Source organism: Canis lupus, chromosome 4 (assembly GCF_011100685.1).
Source record: "Canis lupus familiaris isolate Mischka breed German Shepherd chromosome 4, alternate assembly UU_Cfam_GSD_1.0, whole genome shotgun sequence".
NCBI classification, from domain to species: Eukaryota; Metazoa; Chordata; class Mammalia; order Carnivora; family Canidae; genus Canis; species Canis lupus.
This window is the reverse complement of record NC_049225.1, coordinates 35271632-35289730: the sequence shown is the minus strand read 5'-3', so window position 1 is coordinate 35289730 and position 18099 is coordinate 35271632. Positions and strand designations below refer to the sequence as shown.

Here is an 18099-nt window from a genome sequence, read left to right as displayed (position 1 = left end):
CAAGCGGCTCTCGCTGTCAGCCACCTCCTCTTCCTAGCTTCCCAATGGGGCCCCCATGGAGGTGGTGGACGGCGAAGACAAGGGTCGGGGGAGGGGTGCCGCCCACTTACCCCCATGATTTTGGTGTTGCACTTGGCGCAGATCGGAGCAAAGAACTGCTCATAACAGCGCTCGCAGTAAACGTTGCTCTGCTCCTCCACGAAGCACACGTCCGCCAGGGAGGTCTTGCAGTAGGCGCAATTGAACTCCTCCGGGTGCCAGGAACGGCCCATGGCTACCAGAAAGGGGCCCCTGGGGGAGCGGGGAACGGCACCTGTCAGGCACCCTGAAAGCCTGGGGCCAGAGATTCCGGACCCCCAGCAGCGTGCAGACTTTGGCCCGATGACCCTGACTTTGTGACCATTCTAATGAGCAAATGTGAAGTTCGGAAAAAGCTCTATGCAAACCGAGATTCATCGTTGCATCAATAACAATAAAGAGACAGCGGGGAGGGACTCCGATATCTGCCGGTGGGGGGCAGGAGGCACGGGTACCCCGTCCTTCAGTGGACAGCTGATGACCGATGATCCATCGAGGAGGGCTCCCCTGCCCTGTGCGGCTTAAGAAGAAACGTGCCTTTGCCAGCTTGTTTAGGCCTCACAACAACTCTAACAGGTAGGACTGTGGTCCCCACTTTCAGATAAGGAGGCTGAGGCACAGAGAGGCGAGGCCAGCTGTTCAAGGCCGCAGACCCCGGGCACAGCCTGGGCAGCCCAGCTCCGGCCTAGCAGCCAAGCAGTGAGACTACGAGACGTTTTGCATTTTAAGTTTTACTTTTCTGAACTCTATACATCCGTGAAAGGACTGGGCTTCCTTCCAGGGTGGCTGCTGCACGCCTCAGGCCTGAGCGGCCCTGGCCTGTCTGGGAAAGACCCAGGGGCAACCCTAAGGGAAAGCTGGGTCAAGGCCAGCACCACCCGCCGGCTTGCAGCATGCCCACCAGACCCACCAACAGCAAGACCCGGGGTCCCCGAACTCGGCCTTGGCCCGGGGGCGGCCCTGGCGCCCGGCAGCCTGCTGGGAGCTTCCCCCGCTTACCTCACACAGTCGTCCCGACTCCCCAGGGACGTGGGTGTCCCACGGGTGTGGAAGCTGGAGCCCCAATGGGGCCAGACAAGCTGGCGAGCCGGGGGAGGCTGAGGCCGCCAGCGGGCAGCCTTCGTGTCCCCCCCTGCTCCCCAGGGCTCAGGGCACAGCTGACCGTACCTGATGACGTTGTTGCAGTGGCCGCAGAGCGGGGTCCTGCTGCTGGCCGGGAAGCGCTCCGCCCGCTGCACGATGCCCCTGGCCAGGGGGGACACTTGGGGCCCGGGGGGGCCGTAGGTGGGGGCCCCTCGCGGCAGGGTCTGTCTGCTGGCCGAGCTGCTGCTCTTGCCGGGGGCAAACTTCTGAGAGAAGCTGTCGTCTGCCACCCACGGGGGACGGCTGGCCGACTCCACGGGGCCGCCACCGTAGGCCGCGGACGGCGTGGGGCTGTAGCCCGGGCCCGGGGCCGGCGAGGGGGTGTAGGGAGCTGGGCTGTAGCTGGGCCCCGGGGAGGGGCTGTAGGTCGCCGCGGGCACTGCCAAGCCAAAAACAGCCCAAGAAAAGCACATCAGGAATTCCTTTCCCCCGCGCCCACCCCGGCCAGGGCCCCAGAACAGAGGCCTGTGACTTGCCGCCCAATCCCCGTGTTTGTGGAGGACGCGGTTCCCAACCTCCAGACGCCCAGTGCTGGACCTGGGAGCCCGCATGGGCTGGGAAGGGACGTCAAGTCTCTGGAGGCACCACCAGAGGCCTGCAGGTCGCGGGGAGCGGGCCCGGCGTGCCTAGGTCCCCCCGCTGGGCCGGGCCTGGAGCCGGGCAGCGTGGCCTTGACCCCAAGTGCTCTCGGTTGCACTCTGACCGGCGGTGGGACACCCGAAGTGCCTCAGGTCCGTGTACTTGCTGAACCGGGACCTAGTCCAGCCCTTGGGACAAAGGGGCGATTGGATTTTCGGGTTCAGGTTTCACGTTTAGCCATAATCATCAGCTCAATTTGTACTGGGGGGAGCATTTCACCTTGGTTTGATCAGGGTGGGGGGTCTGAACCATTCAGAGGGAGCCTGCGCACAGGGGCTGGGGTGACACAGATTGGCTGCCTCTGGGAGCCCCTGCTCCCCGACATGGTTTTGGGGGGCACAGAGTAGGCCTGGGCAGCTGCGAGGACATCACCGTGAAGTCAGAGCACAGGACAATGTGCTGCGTCCCTTCTGGAACCCCTTCCTGCAGCTTTCCCAGAGCTGAAAATTCTTTTGGGGTGACAACACAGAGGAGCACTGCAGCTGCTCACCCGAGGCCCTCTGAGGCCCGGGCCCTCAAAACGTAGGCTTTGAGGTTCTGCTTCCTCCCACGTGGAGCCTGCACGCACATTCCAGCCAGGGAGGTTCCAGAAGCCTCACCTGCCGTCCTGGGGAAGCATGTTGGGGCAGCCTCCCTCCATTCCCGAGCCTGCCCCTGTGGCTGCATACGCCGAGGGGTGCTGAGACAGACCCCGCGGTGTCTGGCTGGGAAGGAAGGTCTTGCTCAGGGGCTCACGTCCCCCCTGCCTCTGTCTCTCCCACCTCGTCCTCCTGACCACCTGGGGTGGCCTGTGGCCAAATGCTCTCCTCCCAGATGACTGGCCCTTCAGAGCCAGGTAACACAGGAACCAGTGCTGTGGGTGGGTGGATGGTGGGTGGGTGGGTGGGGAGTGGGAGGGGTAAGTCCTCCAGGCCCTGCACTGGGGCCATCCTGGGAGCGATGCTGGCTTCAGAATGTCACACCCTGTCCGTGAGGAATCCATCTTCTTCCCACTTACTAAGGGAGTGGCTGGGCTCCTACCAGGTCACCGGGCTAGTCTCCTGAACGGTGAGGTCACTGGGGTGCAGACAGAGCCAGTAAGTGGCAGAGTGAGTCTCCAAAACCATTCCTTTGCCCCAAGCTGCCTCTGTAAAGATGAGTCTAATTTCCAGAAAATCTTGCCGCACCATGTCATTGAAGAATAACGACTGACTTGGAGGACATCCTACGCACCGGCATCTGCGCAGCACAGCCCTAGGTCGGGGCCCAGCACTACTACGCCCTGGCCATGTGTCCTCGGGGAAGTCCCTTACCCTCTCTGGGCCAGAATGTCCTTCTTTAAAAATGGCATTAATCATTCTTAGTACCTTGCGGGGTTATCATAAGGATTCGAGGGGACAAGGAATATAAAGCGCTTAGCCCAGTGCCTGGCATAGTGCATCACTTCACGTTAGTGAGGACAGTGACTCTGGGTCACCGGGTCTTTGGGCCTGGGTGGACTGTGAGCTCATCTAACTGCCTGATGGGCACCTGAGGGAACCGGTCCAGGGAGACTGAGGGGTGTCGGGGGTGGGGATGCGAGATGCAACATACTGAACTCAGATAACCTGGGACCGAGTCTGTGGCCAGAGGTAGGAAGCATGATGCTCCTGCCTGCCTCAAAGGGAGTGGCAGGGACCTCCTGGAAGGACATGATGCATGCACTCTGCATATATGGGAGGCCTAAAGTCGAAGCGTCAACACCCTTCCTAACAACCTTGTGTAGCACCCAAGTGCCCAGAGTAGGGGGTCTCAAAGTGCTAGCAGCAGGGGTGATGAGGGGAATGCCAGCAGGGAGACGGTGTGGGGATAGCTGATCTAGTAGAATTTCAGTGCAGCTTCATTCCTCTCTTTTACACATAATGGGGTCCTAAGCAAGATTTTGTCCCCCACTCCTTTGCTTTGTAAAGTGGGGGATCTCGGCGGAAAGGGATTAAGAACAAAGCCCCAATCCTGTGCCACTGCACAGCCCTCTGTGGCCGGTAAACTCTTGAGATGTGGCAAGTCCAAATGGAGACGTGCTACAAACATAAAATACACGCCAGATTTCAGGGCTTGGCTACCGTAATGCTACAAAATGCCTCATTAATAATTATTTTATATTGATCATATATTAAAATGACGCTTTAAAGATACTGAGTTAAATAAAATGTCAACATTATTTTCACCTGCTTCCTTTTCCCTTAAAAATGTGGCTCACCAGGAAATCTGTTTTTACTGGGGCTGCTGCCCTCATCAGCACAGCGGCCACCTGGTCTCGCTGCACGCAATGCTCGCTGCGACCCCTGAGGCCCGGGGTGCTTTCCAGCCCGTTCTGCAGCCAAAGGAGCGGAGCTGGGTGAGGAGCCTGGGTGACACCACAAGGTTTGGGGCTCCGATGTCCTGCTTAACCGCGGAACAGACCCAGCGCGCCCCTTCCAAATCGGGCCCTTGCCCACTTTCCTGCTTCCCTCCAGCAACGCGAGCCTGTTCCCTCCGCAGGGCAGACTGTCCGCCCCCTTCGGAAGGCCTTCTGGGCTCCCCGGGCCAGCCTGGTCTGCAGCCCCCCCCTCCCCCCCGCAGGGCTCGGCGGGTTGGAGGCCGGCGGACTTGGGCCCTGCTGGGGCACGCTAGGGACCTCGGGTCCCGCTGGGCTGTGCTAGGGGCCTTGGATCCTGCTGGGGCTGCAGGTAGGGACCTCGGGCCCCGTTGGGGCTGCGGGTAGGGACCTTGGGTCCTGCTGGGGCTGCGGGTAGGGACCTTGGGTCCTGCTGGGGCTGCAGGTAGAGTCCTCGGGGTGTGCTGGGCCGCACTAGGGACCTCGGGTCCTGCTGGGGCTGCGGGTAGGGACCTTGGGTCCCCCTGGGCCGTGCTAGGGTCCTGGGCCCCCGCCGGGCTGCGCTTGGGACCTCGGGGCCGCTGGGGCTGCGGGTAGGGCCGGAGCAGCGGCCGCCCCGCCCCCCCCCCCCCCCCCCCCCGTGGCCTCCGCGCCCTTCCCGCCCCTGCCCGCGCCAGCAGCAGCTCCGCATCTCCCATCTCCCATCTCCCACCTCCCATCTCCGGGCCGGGGCTGTTGCTATTTCTACCCGACGGGCTGAGGCCCGGCTAAATTAGAAGGTGCGGGTCCATCTCTAATTGGCAAGTTCAAAAGGCCCCTATCGCACTCGGGGGCCGCGGGGATGTGTAATTAAACAAGGTGATTTCCGACTCCTTCCAGGTCGGGCCTGCCTCTCCCCCCGCCCCTCCCCCTGCTCCCCCCCGCGCCCCAGGTGCTCCCCCTCCCCCCTGCTCTTCCCCCGCCCCTCCCCCTGCTCCCCCCCGCGCCCCAGGTGCTCTCCCCCTCCCCCCTGCTCCCCCCCGCGCCCCAGGTGCTCCGCCGGGCGCCGCGCAGGCGCGGAGGAGGCCGGCGGGGTCGGCGGAGGGCGGGAGCGGCCCGGCCCGCGTCCCCGCGTCTCCCCGGGCCGCCTGCCAGCCGCCGGGCTCTCGGGACAGGGGACAGGGGCGGCGGCCGGGCGCCTCCTCCCCCGCGGGCGGGCGTGAGTTCACGTCTGTGCGGCCCGGGAGCCGCGGAGGGAGGGGCCGCCTGCGCCCGGCCCGGGGAGGAGGGGGCGGCGCGGGCCGCGCGTCTTCGGAGCCCTGCCGCCCCCTGGCGGATCCGCCGCCGACAGCCCGCGCCCGGGGCCGCCCCGAAGGTGTCCCGGAGGCCTCGCCCGCGCAGGGAGCCGCGCCCCGCCGCCGAAACGCTCCTGCTCCTGCGCGGGCGGGGGGGGGGTGGGGTGGGTGCAGAGCCTCACCTGCACGGGGGGGGGTGCGTGTGTGCAGAGCTTCACCTGCACGGGGGGGGGGTGCGTGTGTGCAGAGCCTCACCTGCACGGGGGGGGGGTGCGTGTGTGCAGAGCTTCACCTGCACGGGGGGGGGGGGGGGGGGGGATTGCGTGTGTGCAGAGCTTCACCTGCACGGGGGGGGGGTGCAGAGCCTCATCTGCGTGGGGCGGCCGCAGCCTCACCTGTACCCGCTGGGCTCACCTGAACTCCTCCCCACCCTCTGTCCCCTGGCCCCAGCCTCAAAGGGCAGCCGTGTCCTCAGGCTCCCTGGCTCCCTGGGAGATCGTCCCCCATCACAGCCAGCTCCAATTGCTCCCTAATCCTGTGGATTTGGAACCTCAGAACTCGGAGTCCCTGCCTCTCCAAGGACAGGGGAGGACACCTCCCAGGTGCCAGGTGCTGGGCCGCATGCTTCATTTCATCCCCAGAACACGAGGTCTACATAGCTTCCTGCCCATTTTTCCAGAGCTGGGAATTCAGGTGGCGGGGATGAGGTGCTCTGCCCGGGTGGGTGTGGGTGTGAGGCCCACTCAGGATCCGGTGTGATGCTGAAGTGGCCCCTCCGCCCTGCCGTCCGGGTGAGGGCCCCCGCGGCCCCCCACAAACACCCAGGCAAGCTATCCGCAGTTGAGGCCCTTGCTGCCCAGTCCCCAGCTGCCCCCCACATCTGCTCTCCAGCTCCCCTGGGGTCTCTCATTGTCCCTAAGAACTCCCGTCTGCCTCTGCTGTTTCCTTTACCTCATCACTTCTTGATCAACTCTCCCTCTCTTGCAAGACACAGAGAAGCCCCATCCCTGTCCCCATTCTTCCCCAACCGAGTCATCAGCATCCTCACCCCACCACTGTTACCATAGGTAAGCAGAGTGCGTGTGTAATAATTTGCGAGGGGGCAGAGAACAGTGGGAACACTACTGCAGGAGGAAGACGCCACCGTGCCCTTGTATTCAGGGTGGCCCTAAGAGAAAGTGTAATGCTCTCTACGAGAAGTGTGCACGCACCTCAAATCCTATCTCAGCCACCCATGAAACTCGCACCAGGGTCGCCCCGGGAGCCCTTGTGACCATGGCCCATGTGTTTGGCTGCCGGAGGGCATGGTGCACAGCCTCTCCTCGTGCCACTCCTTCCCCCCGATGTGGGTTCCTTGCCGGCATCCACACACTCATTTATACCTTCACTCACGACCTGTGCTGAGCAGGCCGAGTCCTAGGCCTGGGTTGGGTGCGGGGCGTACAGGGAAGAAAACCCGCCGCAGCCCTCCCTGCCTTCCTGGGAAGGAGGGGCCAGTGCGGTCTCCGGCGGCAGCAGAGATGCCCACAGCCCTCCTGTGACACACCCATAGGCCAGGCACGCAGGCCCCCCGCCAGCCGGGGACATACCAGCTACAGGGCTCTCAGCTGTGCTTCGGGGAACGGGGGCGGGGGTGCAAGCCACATTAGAATTGCCCTCGGGCTCTGGGGAGCCTGCCAGCCTGTGCCTAGGAAAGAGGGGCTCCAGGCCGAGTCCTCATGCCTGTGAGGGGCCGGGCAGTGATGCAATAGGGACCAGAGCAACAGAGCCGACGGCCAAGTGAGCTCGGCTGGCCCTGTGCTGGGTCACCGCTGCTGATGGTGTCCCCCCACCCCGCGCCCCCAGCACCCTGCCTCAACGCAGGAAACCAGCACCAGGCGGGATGCGCATCAGGGCTGCCGAACCCTGCAGCATTTTCACTGCACCTGCAGCTGCCCCTTGCAGCTCTCCCCGGCCCCACACTCCTGGAGGAGCTAGCTCCTGCCCTGAACCCTGGCATCCTTCACCTTGAGCCTGGAGATGCCCAGCCAGGAACCCTACCGTCCTAGAGCTGGGCGGCTCCGTCCCTAGCTGCCACCTCCTTCCCAGGACCAGAGGCAGACTCCACAGGACTCTGGCCCACACTGGGGGCGGGGGGCGGGGGGGCGGCTCGGAGCCTCATTAGCAGGGCGCTTGTGGCCACGAACGCTCTGGGATGTGGCCGAGCAGCCACGTCCAGCCTGACCGCACGGCCTCCCCTCCCTTCTGCCTCTCACCTGGCTGGTAGACAGAAGGCCGGATGCTGGCGGTGGTGACAACCCGGGGCTTGGGCGCAGGGGCAGCTGAGGCCTCACTGTATGGATGAGAGGCGGGTGCCGGAGAGGTCGCCTTGGCCAGGCTGTAGGCAGAGGCCTGGGGCCTGAAACCAAGCGGGGAGGAGTTAGCAGCCAGAAGGATAGCCCCACCCAGGCCCTGGGGCCTGCAGCCCTGGACCGGCTCCCCCATCTTCAGGAGCCCCTGCGAGGAGGAAGCCTGACAGAGGTCACTGGGGAGCTGCCCGAGATCGTGAAGGAAAGACCCTGGTGGCCTTGGAGGGGGGGAGCTGCTTTTGAGTCTGGTTATAACACAGAGCCCCCTGCTGGTGCCGCCACCTGGGGAGGAGTCACCAGCCACACGGGGGACATATGGAAGAAGCCCCTGACTCCCTGGGGAGCCAGGTGGGGCTGAGCTGAGCAGGAGCGGGCGAGGGGGGGCAGAAGTGGGGAGCTGCCCCCATCCCTCAGCCTTTGGACCTTCTGGAGCACAGCCGCTGACCCCCCATTCCGCTTCCTGCTGTTGCTGGAGGGAGCCAGCAGGCCTCAGGTCTGGGTGCTCCAGGGAGGGCTCCTGGGAAGCCGGGGACCCCCATCCCCAACACACACACACAAGTACATGCAGAGGTTTCTCTGCACAGAGTTCCTGTTGGCCTCTTCCCACGGAGTTGGCGGCCAAAGGCTCCGAGCAGCCTCTTGCCCCTTATGACCCAGGAACCATGGGATCTCAGGGCTGGGGTGGGGGTGGGGGGGAATGTGCCCCAATTCATCGCCCGCCCTCAGGAAATGCCGTACTGGGCCCCTCCCCTCGGAGAGCTAAAGGCTGCAAGAACTGGGGTGAAGCAGCGTGTCCAACTTTGTCTCATTCCCAGTTCCACTCATCAGTGAACAAGCCCCCCCACCCCCGCCCTTTTTAAAATTTAAAACAGAAGGACACCTTATAAGCATGCCCTTGGTCTCTCCCTACATCTTTCAGATCCCGTTGGGGACCACAGGTGCACACCCTGGGCAAATGGGGCCTTGATGGGGATGCTAGTGACCCCCCACCCCTGCCGCCAGCCCATGGCTTCCCGCCTTCCTTCCAACTGCTCCCCACGGGCTGGGGTGCTGGGCAGAGTCAGTGGGTCAGGAGCCACCTTCTTCCCCAGGAGGGGTGGCCCTGGCTTAGATCCCACTGCCAAGCTCCTGAGTGGATCCATAAGGGCGTGCGGTGCCCCTGATCGTACGGAGTAGAAGCAGCCCTGAGGCCCGTGTCCCAGGCTTCGGGGAGCACACTTACCGCGCCCAGTTACCTCTCCCGGTGGGGCCGGGCCGTTGTCTCCCCTCCCTGAGCCTGCCTGCCCTGCTCTGCCCAACCAAGTGCAGGAGGAGCCTTACTGGAGGGGGCAGCACCGAGGGGTGCTCAGCTCCCACGGCGACAGGAGGAGGCTGCGGGTCAGGGGGCTTAGCCACTCTCCGTCGTGGAGGAAGCTTTGCCAGCACCCCGGCAGCCACAGGTCCTGTGTCAGGGGTTGGCGCTGGGGAAGGAGGCAAGGATGGAGGCAAGTCCCCATGCCCCCCACGGGCTCCCGGGGCATGGTCCCTTCTGCCCCACACAACGCTGGAACTCCCCCCTGAGCCGGGCTGGCGTCTGGAGCTTCTCCATCCGACTGGGGCGCATCTGCGCACCTGCCCACATAACAAGACATTCCTTACCCCCGCGAGCTTTCTTCCGTGTGTCCTTACCTGGAGAGACTCGTGTGCAGGGGGCAAGCGACGCGCTAAGGGACCCCAGGAAGCTGGAATCCAACAGCCCCTGGAAGCCCGGGCGGGCTCCCCCTGAGGCTGGAGTGGGGCTGGGCAGCACCGGGTCCTCGTGGAGCTGGGGGGGGCCGTGGCACACAGGCCCACGGGCCACTCTGCCCACCCGCTGTCCTGCCTCCAGCCGCGCCAGGGACTTCTGAACCCCGCCCCAGGGAACCCTGGACCTTGGCAGTGAGACCCTGGGAGGAGAGCACGGGACACTGGGAAAGCAGCTTGACAGCTCGAGGTGCCCACAGAGGGTTGTCCATCTGGCAGCGACCCCGCGAACCCCCCGACCCCACGCCCCAGCCTCGGCTGGGAACACAAGAGGTCAGACTGAAATGCAGCAGCTCCCGACACTCAGGACGCTCTGCGGGCCAGGGGTTTGTGCCCACTGTGTCCCCATCCTTAAACACAGATGTTGTGTCGACGTCTTAGCAGATGAGAAACTGAGCTTCAGAGAAACTAAGTCATTTTCTGTAGATTAGAGGCGGTAAGTGGAGCAGAGATTTAAGTCGCACGACGTCAGGTGCCTCTGGTGTCGCCTGCTCTCTATCAAGACAGCAGAGAGGGTGAAGGAAGAGGGCGCGCCAGTCACTAAGTATCTGCCCAGACCTGACCCACTTTACGTGGTCGGGTCAACACTGCCTCTGCTGCCTCCTCCAGGGAGCCTCCCTTGACTTCCCCAGGCCATAGGGACAGTTGCCATTCTTCCCTTTATCCGGGTGGTTCAGGGCCTCTCTTTGTTATCTAACTGTGTGTGTCTGTGTGTGTGTGTGTGTGAGAGAGAGAGAGAGAGAGAGAGAGAGAGAAGGAGAGACAGAGGCAGAGGGAGAGAGGGGGAGACTTTGCCCCCATCTTCAGAACACATGCTGGACGCAGGGCAGCACGGCCCCGGCCCCGCGCTGAGCCCCGCAGTGACCCCCAGTCTCCCCTTCGCTCTCAGGACCAGCCGCGCTGGGTCTGGCCCCCCAAGGACCCCGGGGTCCTCGCCCCCTTGGACCCGGTGGCCAAGGGGTGGACGTGGGCAAGGCCTCTCCTGCCTCCCGGCAGAGGGCATGGCGGGCACCATGGGCAGTTACCTCGGGCTGTCCGCAGGGCTGGAGGCGGGGGTGGCGGCGGCGGCACAGGCAGCGGCTGCGCTCGGGGGTGGCGAGGCTGCACTGCGGGGGGCGGCAGCGGGCGGCTGGGCAGAAGCGGGCGGCAGCGGGGTGGCAGCCTGGCTGGTGCACACTGGAGCATGCTCAGTGGGGGTGCTGATGAGGCGGGACCAAGAAAGACAACAGGTCAAGGGGGCCCCTGGCATGGGGGGTTGGGGGGCTGCAGCAGAGGCAGGCTGGGCGGAAGGCACCATCCACACTGCAAACGGAGTAGAATCTTCCGGAAGGCGTGTTTCCGGCTCCAGAAGAAAGCTCCCGAGGGCCCAAGAAGGAAGGGTGGCAAGCACTTGGGGGACCTCAGGACCGCCAGAAATGGTCTCCAGCCTGGCGAGTCCCCCCCAGTTTCTGGGTACGTCCTAATTCGTCCTTCTCGGTCTATACTGTGTCTATACTGTGAAGATACAGCGTGGTGGGAAAGCGGACTGCAGTGCCACCCGGGGCTCCGTGCCCATCTGTCTTCCTGCCCCTGCCCGTGTGGGCGCTACAGGCACTACGCGGGCCTGAGTGCGCCTGGAGGTGGATGGATGCGGGCGGCCAGGTCGATGGCACCTGGACCAGAGGGACGGCGGGGGGATTCCAGAGGACAGGCAGCCGTGTCCCCGACTGGGAGAAGCCCCACGGTCTCCCACTCGTGCTGGCTGCGGTCTGGCCAGCAGACCCAGGCAGCCCAAGGATCCCCGGGCCCTGGGGGGCCTAGGGGCTGGGAGGCTGCCCCACGCCCCCGAGGGACGGGCACATGCGGGCCATGCAGTGGGGACGGAGAGGTGCTGCGCTGCCAGCATGGACGGGCGGCCCGGGCGGTGGGAGGGGACGTCCCAGCAAAGGGCGGCAGCAGCCGGGGACCAGGTGCCCGCAGGCCCACCCACTCCCAGGCTCCTGTAAGCGCCCGTCCCCCCGGCCAGGCTGGGCACAGGAGAGCGGTGGAGCCTGTGGCGACGGGACTGGGCTCCTGCCATCCACACAGCAGGGCACCATAAAGATGCAGTTACGGGAAAGCAAAGAAATGCACGTTCTCTGCTTACGAGAGTCTCTGCACGAAGACTTGTAGTCGCTGCAGTAGCAGCAGGACACACAGCTCCCGCAAGTGGACGAGACCACCCAGGTGCCTGAGTCACTGGTCTGGCTCCTACCACCTGCCAGGCACGCGCACGTCCTTCGTCCTCACAACAACCCCTGGTTACGGACTGTTTCACCCTCGAGGGAGTGGAGGCCGAGGCAAGGCAATCCTGCAACCTGAGCCCGCACTGGTGCTGCCTGCAGGATCCGAGTGACGTGCAGGGGTCGGGGGGGCCTTACCCAGCGCCCCAAGCGGAGCCTCAGGGAGAAAGAAACTTCTTGTGATTAGCGAAGCAGACTCTTTGCCCAACAAAACACACTCTTCCCCCTTGAGGACAAGCGGGATCCTAACCTCCCCTCTGGGGGTGCTTCCTGGGCCTTGTGCTCAACGACTGAGCAAGGATCCCCCCGTTTGACCCCTGCCACCGCCCTGAGCGACGGGCATCGCCCTCCTGGTTTTAGGGGTGAAGAGCCCGAGGTCCAGAGAGACCGAATCTCCACTCCGTGGCACACGGAGCCCTGGGGAGGGCTGGGGGGTGCTGGGGGGGCGTGAGCCCTAATCACCACAAGCCTCAGCCTTGAGGAAGGCGGGCTGCCCGGGAATCTTGGTCGAGTGTGGCCTCAAGCTCAGCAGGCCTGGGGGCCGGGAGTCTACACTGCGATCGGCCCGCTCTGAGCTTGTGGCACCACGGAGGGCCACGGAGCACCATGGAGGGCCACGGAGGGCCACGGAGGACCACAGAGGGCCACGGAGGGTTGTCCTGTCCCTGGCAGAAGCGCGGCGTGAGAAAGGCATAGGGAGCGTGACCGGGCCGGGGAGAAGGGCACAGCGGGGGCCATGGCCGGTGGCAGGCACTGTCTCCGGGGGGGGGGGGGGGGGGGTGTGCGGGGAGCGTGCTTCGGCCCCGTGACTGTGCCGCAAGCATCCGGGGTGGACAAGGCGGTGGCCGCGTCCCGTGTAGCCCTTTCTCAGCCTAGCAGCTGCACTCTCAGGCCCGCGTCAGTGCCACGAGGCCACTCTGCCGCCCGCCATGGAAGACCCTGGTTTCTGGAAGCCGTGCCTCTGAAGCCCCTGCCTCAGGAGGCACAGGGAGCGGCCCCCAGGCCCCCCAGGCCCCCCCCCCCCCCCGGCGTGGGCAGATGTGTGGGAAGGCTCAGGCTGACACAGGGCAAGCGTCTCCCCTCTTTGCCCTCCTTGACCCCGTCGCCTGCTCCTAGTGGCTTCTGGGAACCGAGGACACCCGGCAGGGCAAGAGTGACGGTGACGTGAATTCTGGGGGCGGGAGGGCGGCTGCAGGCAGGCCCCAGGAGGATTCATGGTCTTGCGTCCTGTGGGTGGACACACTGAGCCGCCGGGGCCTGGGGAGGCAGGGGCGGCCCTGAGGCTGTCCCGCAGGATCTTGGGTTCTTGTTCAGATCTCTCCTGGCCTGAGGTTCCATAGGCCCCAGGATCCCGAGAGCAAGCGCCCAGGGAACGTCCCTGCCTCCGCTGCAGGCCAAGGCCCAGGATTCGACCACCACCCCCGACTCAGTCATCATCCACCTTAAACATCAAAGCAAAACCCAAGCCAAACCAGCAAACCCCGTACATCCTCCGACGCTCACAGCCCCGCGGGAAGGAAAAGCACAGTCTGGCTGCGGCCCCCGGCTCACGTCTCCCCGCACCCTGGCTGGCACCAAGGAGAGCGTGGCCACCCCACCCCTGCCGGGTGCGATGGCCCCCGATGGGGGGAACAGCTGGGCCTGGGTGACGTGCTGGCTCTCAGGGTCTGGGGTTGGCGGGCCTGGGCTGGCACCATGGGGTGGCAGTGCCGTGGCTGAGCTGGGGAGTGGCTGCCCGCTGAGGCCGTGATGCTCTTGCTCTTTGTTAGAAGAATGGAGCATGAACGTCTCCACCGATTGGACGACGGCTGAACAGCCACTGGGCGGCTGGTCTGGAAGTCGTTCATGCCACCAACGACCTAGCTGGCATGCCATCCCACAGCCTCGTGCTGTTGCCCAGGTGGCCCTGGCCACACGGGAACAGTGGCGGGCGATCCCCGTGGGCTATAGTGTGAACCCTGAACCTCTGCTCGCTCCACGTGGCCTTCAGGGTGCCAAGTCCCCCGGCTCCGGACCACTGACCGTGATGTCCATCCCAGCCACGGGGGACTAGCTCATGGTTCCGGACACCCCCCTTCTCATCAGCACCCGTCGCCCCACTCAGCGCACCTGTCCACCCCCCGCTCCAACAGCACCTGCCCCATTCCTAAGTAGTCGTGCAGATGCCCTCCTCCAGGGGGCTTTCCTGGTCCCTTGCGGGGAGGTGTGCCCCCCGTCTCTGGGCCTCGCGTGACTGGCCCTGCGCCATGATCAGCACCGTCCACAGCGGCCCTTCTCACTCCCTTGGCACCCAGGCCGTCAGGCTTGGTGCCTTGGCCGATGCCCACAGACGCTGAGCGCCAGGTGCAGAAATCTGTCCCGTTTACTCCAGGGGGCTTTATGCAGATCCCTGGCCCGGGGCTGCCCAGGGCGCTCGTGCAGGGGCCGGGGTGTTGGGAGACACCAGGCAGGCCGGAAGCTAAGGAGGGCCTTGGGGCGGGGGGCAGAGGGAGGGCTGAAGGCAGGCGGCCACAAGCCCGGCAGCTCTGACCGGTTGGCCCAGGTCCTCTGCCAACCGCAGGACGCCCACGGCCTAGGACGTGTCTCCCTCTGGCAGCCCGAGGCCCCCACCTGCCCCTGGGCCTTGGAAGTCCCACTAAAGGTCAGCTAAATATAGGAAGGATGCCCTGACATGAGCAGAGCCCGCACCTGCACCCCCGCCCTGGCCTGGCCATGGCCCTACACTCAGTGCGGGAGCCAGGGAGGGGTGCGGGGCCCAGGCGCAGCAGGCTGGCACGGCCTGGGGCGCAGCTCCTGGTGGGCGGAGGGGCTCTCTCTGCGGCCAGCCCTCTGGTGGGTGGCCAGGTCCCTGGAGGCACAGAGGAAGCCCAGGCCCCGGTGAGGGGAGGGGAGCCGTGGGGGCAGCTGGGGGGCCCTGCGGACGGACCTTGGCATCTGCCTTTATTTCCAGCCTGTGGTTCCCTCAATCGGGGGTGGGCTGAGGGGTGGACGGGGGCAGGGAGGACAGGACCTGGCAGCCGTAACCCTCCTCAGTGCTCAGGGCGAGGAGGGGGCCTTCCATACCCGCCTGCCCGTCTCCCAGCTCCCCTCCTCTGAGTCCGGTCCGGGGCCCACCGAGGCCCCCAGCGGTTCCCCCGTGAGCTCTTTAGTCGGGGGGGGGGCTTCTCTGGCTTCCCGGACCCACCCGGGCTGGCGTGACTCCTCGTGGGGGGAGCTCTGACCTGGGGGAGGACGGGCTCACCTGCTGCTTGCGCCTGGCTGTGGGAGGGCAGGCCGGGGCATTCCAGAACCACCCCCAGCCCCACCGCCTTCGGGGGGCCCTGGGGTCGGGACATCAGCAGTGGGGGGCGCTGCTCTGGGCCTGCCCCCGCCCCGGGGAGCACGCCGTGCCCCTGTCCTGGTGGTGCCTGGCCTCGCCCGCCTCGGGGAGCCCTAGCCCCTTGAACGGGGCACGCACGGGCACAGCAAGACGGGGGCCGGTTCGATTCACTTTAAATCCTCTTTATTTCAGAACAGGCCTTTATCTATGTACAGGGGGGAGCACTAGGGACACAGCACACAGCGCGGGGGAGCACGGCCAGCGTCACTGCGGCCTGCGGAGCCTCGGCCGCCTGCCCCGGGGACGCATGCCCTCGGCAGAGCCTGCTCCGGCCGCCCGGGCCGCTCCGTGGGCTTATTCCGGGACGGCCCGGGCCAGAGCGCCTCTCTCCGGGGCGAGGACGCTGGCACTGGGCCAGGGGCACGTCCCGCTTCCCCTGGGTCTGGGCTACTTGGCAGCAAGCCCTGCCCCGACCTCTGATCTACGGCGAAGGGCCTGGGCGGGGGGCAGAGGCTCGGGCCCTGTGAGGGGTGCCGAGGGGTGTAGCCGGGCGGGGCGGGGCGGGCGGGGCGGGGGCCGGACCTTTGCTGTCGGCTCTGGGGCAGGCAGGCGGCTATCAGAGGCGCCCCCAGCACAGCCGCACATTCTCAAGCATCACCGTGGGGCTCACATGCCAGAGCTGTGTGGGGTGTGGAGGGTGGGAGTCCAGCCTGAGAGGAGTGGGGGGTTCCAGACAGCCTTTTAGCTTTTAACATTAAGGATTTGGGCCGAAAGGCCATGGTGCCAGTTGCGCAATTTGGCAAAACGTGGGCTGTTACGTTCCGTTTCAAACCTTTCCCTGTGGCACAGAGAGAGAGAGAGAGACAGAGACAGAGACAGAGAGAAGAGGAGGAAAGAAAGGGGTTAGGGGATGTGTCCCATCGCCCTGGTGACAGCTTGGGCAGGGGGCATGGGAGTGAGGGGGCTGGTCCGAGAGGCTTTGCCACCCACGGAGCACTTTCCAGGCTTGGGGCGGGATCAGAGTCCCGAGGACCGGATGGGGGTGAGTGGGAAGCTGTGGACAGGGGCCTGGCTGGTGGGCCTGGGGGCCGGGCAGGGCTGCTTTGGCCGTGGGCTCTAGGACTGCACCAACAGGCAGGTGGGCCTAGCGAGGTCCCTGTCCCCAAGCTGGGCATCAAGAAGGAGCAACGCCTGTTCCCGTGACGAGGAAGCCTCTGAACCACCGCCGACTGCTCCCCCCGCCCAGGCCTGAGCACAACCAGGCACACGTGAGCACACGCGCACTCACGAGGCCACCGGCACACGCACAGAGGACCCAGACATCCCACCGCTTCCCCCCAGGGGGGCCTCTGGGCTCCCCACCCAGCCTGCTGGGCCCCGGGCACAGGACGAGACCCGCAAGGCGCCCCCAGACACGTGGGGACCCAGGAGAGGGCGCGCCCGGGGGACACCAGGGCCGCAGGTGCCGGAGTCCTAGGCCGTGGAGGCAGCAGGGCCCGCTGGCATCCTCCAGCCCAGGCGTGCAGCAGGCGGCCCAGGGGCCACGTGTGGCCACACATGCCACGTTTCCAGGCGTGTTTAACCCGGACAGTGTTTGAAACTCCTTTTGAAACGTGATGGCTACATCCAGACCGGGCGGTAGTTAGTATTCAGTCGCCAACAGACACAGATGACCAGCTGGCACGCCCAGTAACTTGGGCGAACCCCCAGGGAGTGAGGCTGACAGGAGGAAACCAGCCCCGCAGGTCACGGGCTCAAGGACTCCGCGTACGGGACGTGGAGACGGAGGACGGCAGCGGCTGCCCCAGGCTGCGGGGCGCAAGCACGGCGGGGAGGGGGCTGCACCTGCAGACAGGGGAGGCTCCTGGGGGTGACGGAAACACCCTGCGAGCGACTTTTTGCCGCAGGTTTGCAGAGCTGTGACCGTGGGACCTCTCTGCGGGAGGTCTTACGACCTGCAACTCCCTCCCGACGCGACGCTGACCCAACGAATTGCCAGCAGGGAGCTGGGAGAGGAGCTGGGTCCCCGCATGGGAGGCGGGGGCAGTGCTGGTCTTACGTTCCTCGCGCAGTCGCCTTTCCACCCGCCCACGTCTGCCCAGCGGCCGGCTCGCCCTCCACGCCTCAGCCCTGCTCCGCACCTCCATCTGCGATTCCTACATGAGCCGCCCGCGGCCCACGTACTGGGAACTGAAGCCTCCCCCGTGCCAACGGGAAGCCAAGGCCCAAAGCCCGTGGAGGCTCAGCCACAGGGCTGCGCTCTACCTGGGATCTCGGGGGTGGGGGGCAGCTCACGCGGGGGCCCTGCTGGTTGCACGGTGCACGGCAATGGTGGGCCGACCCATAGAGACACCCCAGACACAGACCCGGCCGCCATCCTCGGTGCTCAGGCACAGCCCCGGACAGCGGGCGACTAGCGGGGCTCTTCTGCTCGCTGCTGTTGGTGAATCCCCAGGAGAGAAAGGACATGGGGACGTGCTGGGGCTTCTCAGGTGCGCCTGGCGGGGTCCTGGTTCCTCCAGGTGCGGTCGCCAAACGTTCCAGGCTGGCGAGCGCCAATAATGAGAAATCCCCGAGACGGACGTTCCCGTGGGGGAGGGCTGCAAGCTGGGCTGGCAGCAGGGGACGGTCAGCCCCAGGCGTGGGGATACAGCGGCCCGCGCGGGGCGGGGGGTGGGGGGAGAGGGCACTGAGGTGCCCAGAGGGGCCGCAGAGGGGACAGCGTAGACCCAGCGAGAGCCCCTGGGCTCTGTTGGGGGTGGGGCCCCGGATGGGGACCTGGAAGGGTTTTACTCGGTTTGTGGAGGACGGCACGAGGCCACCCTCACCCTCGCTCCTCTGTGAACGCGTCACTCGCCGCTTTGTTCCTTAACACTTGAGGCCTAAGGGAGGTGCCCAGGCGAGCACCAGGGAAATGCAG

General features: G+C 65.5%; 1 protein-coding gene across 8 annotated transcripts in view; it reads right to left on the bottom strand.

Annotated features, from left to right (window-relative positions):
- Positions 1–18099, bottom strand: part of LDB3 (LIM domain binding 3) — a 56802-nt gene that overhangs the window by 14413 nt on the left and 24290 nt on the right. For 6 of the 8 annotated variants that reach the window (XR_005358085.1, XM_038534522.1, XM_038534523.1 and 3 more), the window contains 3 exons: positions 7725–7867; positions 1246–1600; positions 111–291 (listed from right to left, as the gene is read on the bottom strand). Coding sequence is in view for 7 of the 8 variants with exons in the window: in XM_038534522.1 (XP_038390450.1) it covers positions 111–291; positions 1246–1600; positions 7725–7867 (679 nt within the window). In the remaining variant the exon portion in view is untranslated. Of the gene's footprint in view, positions 1–110; positions 292–1245; positions 1601–7724; positions 7868–15345; positions 16018–18099 lie in introns of those variants that run through there. The other 2 variants (XM_038534527.1, XM_038534528.1) reach the window with 1 other exon arrangement.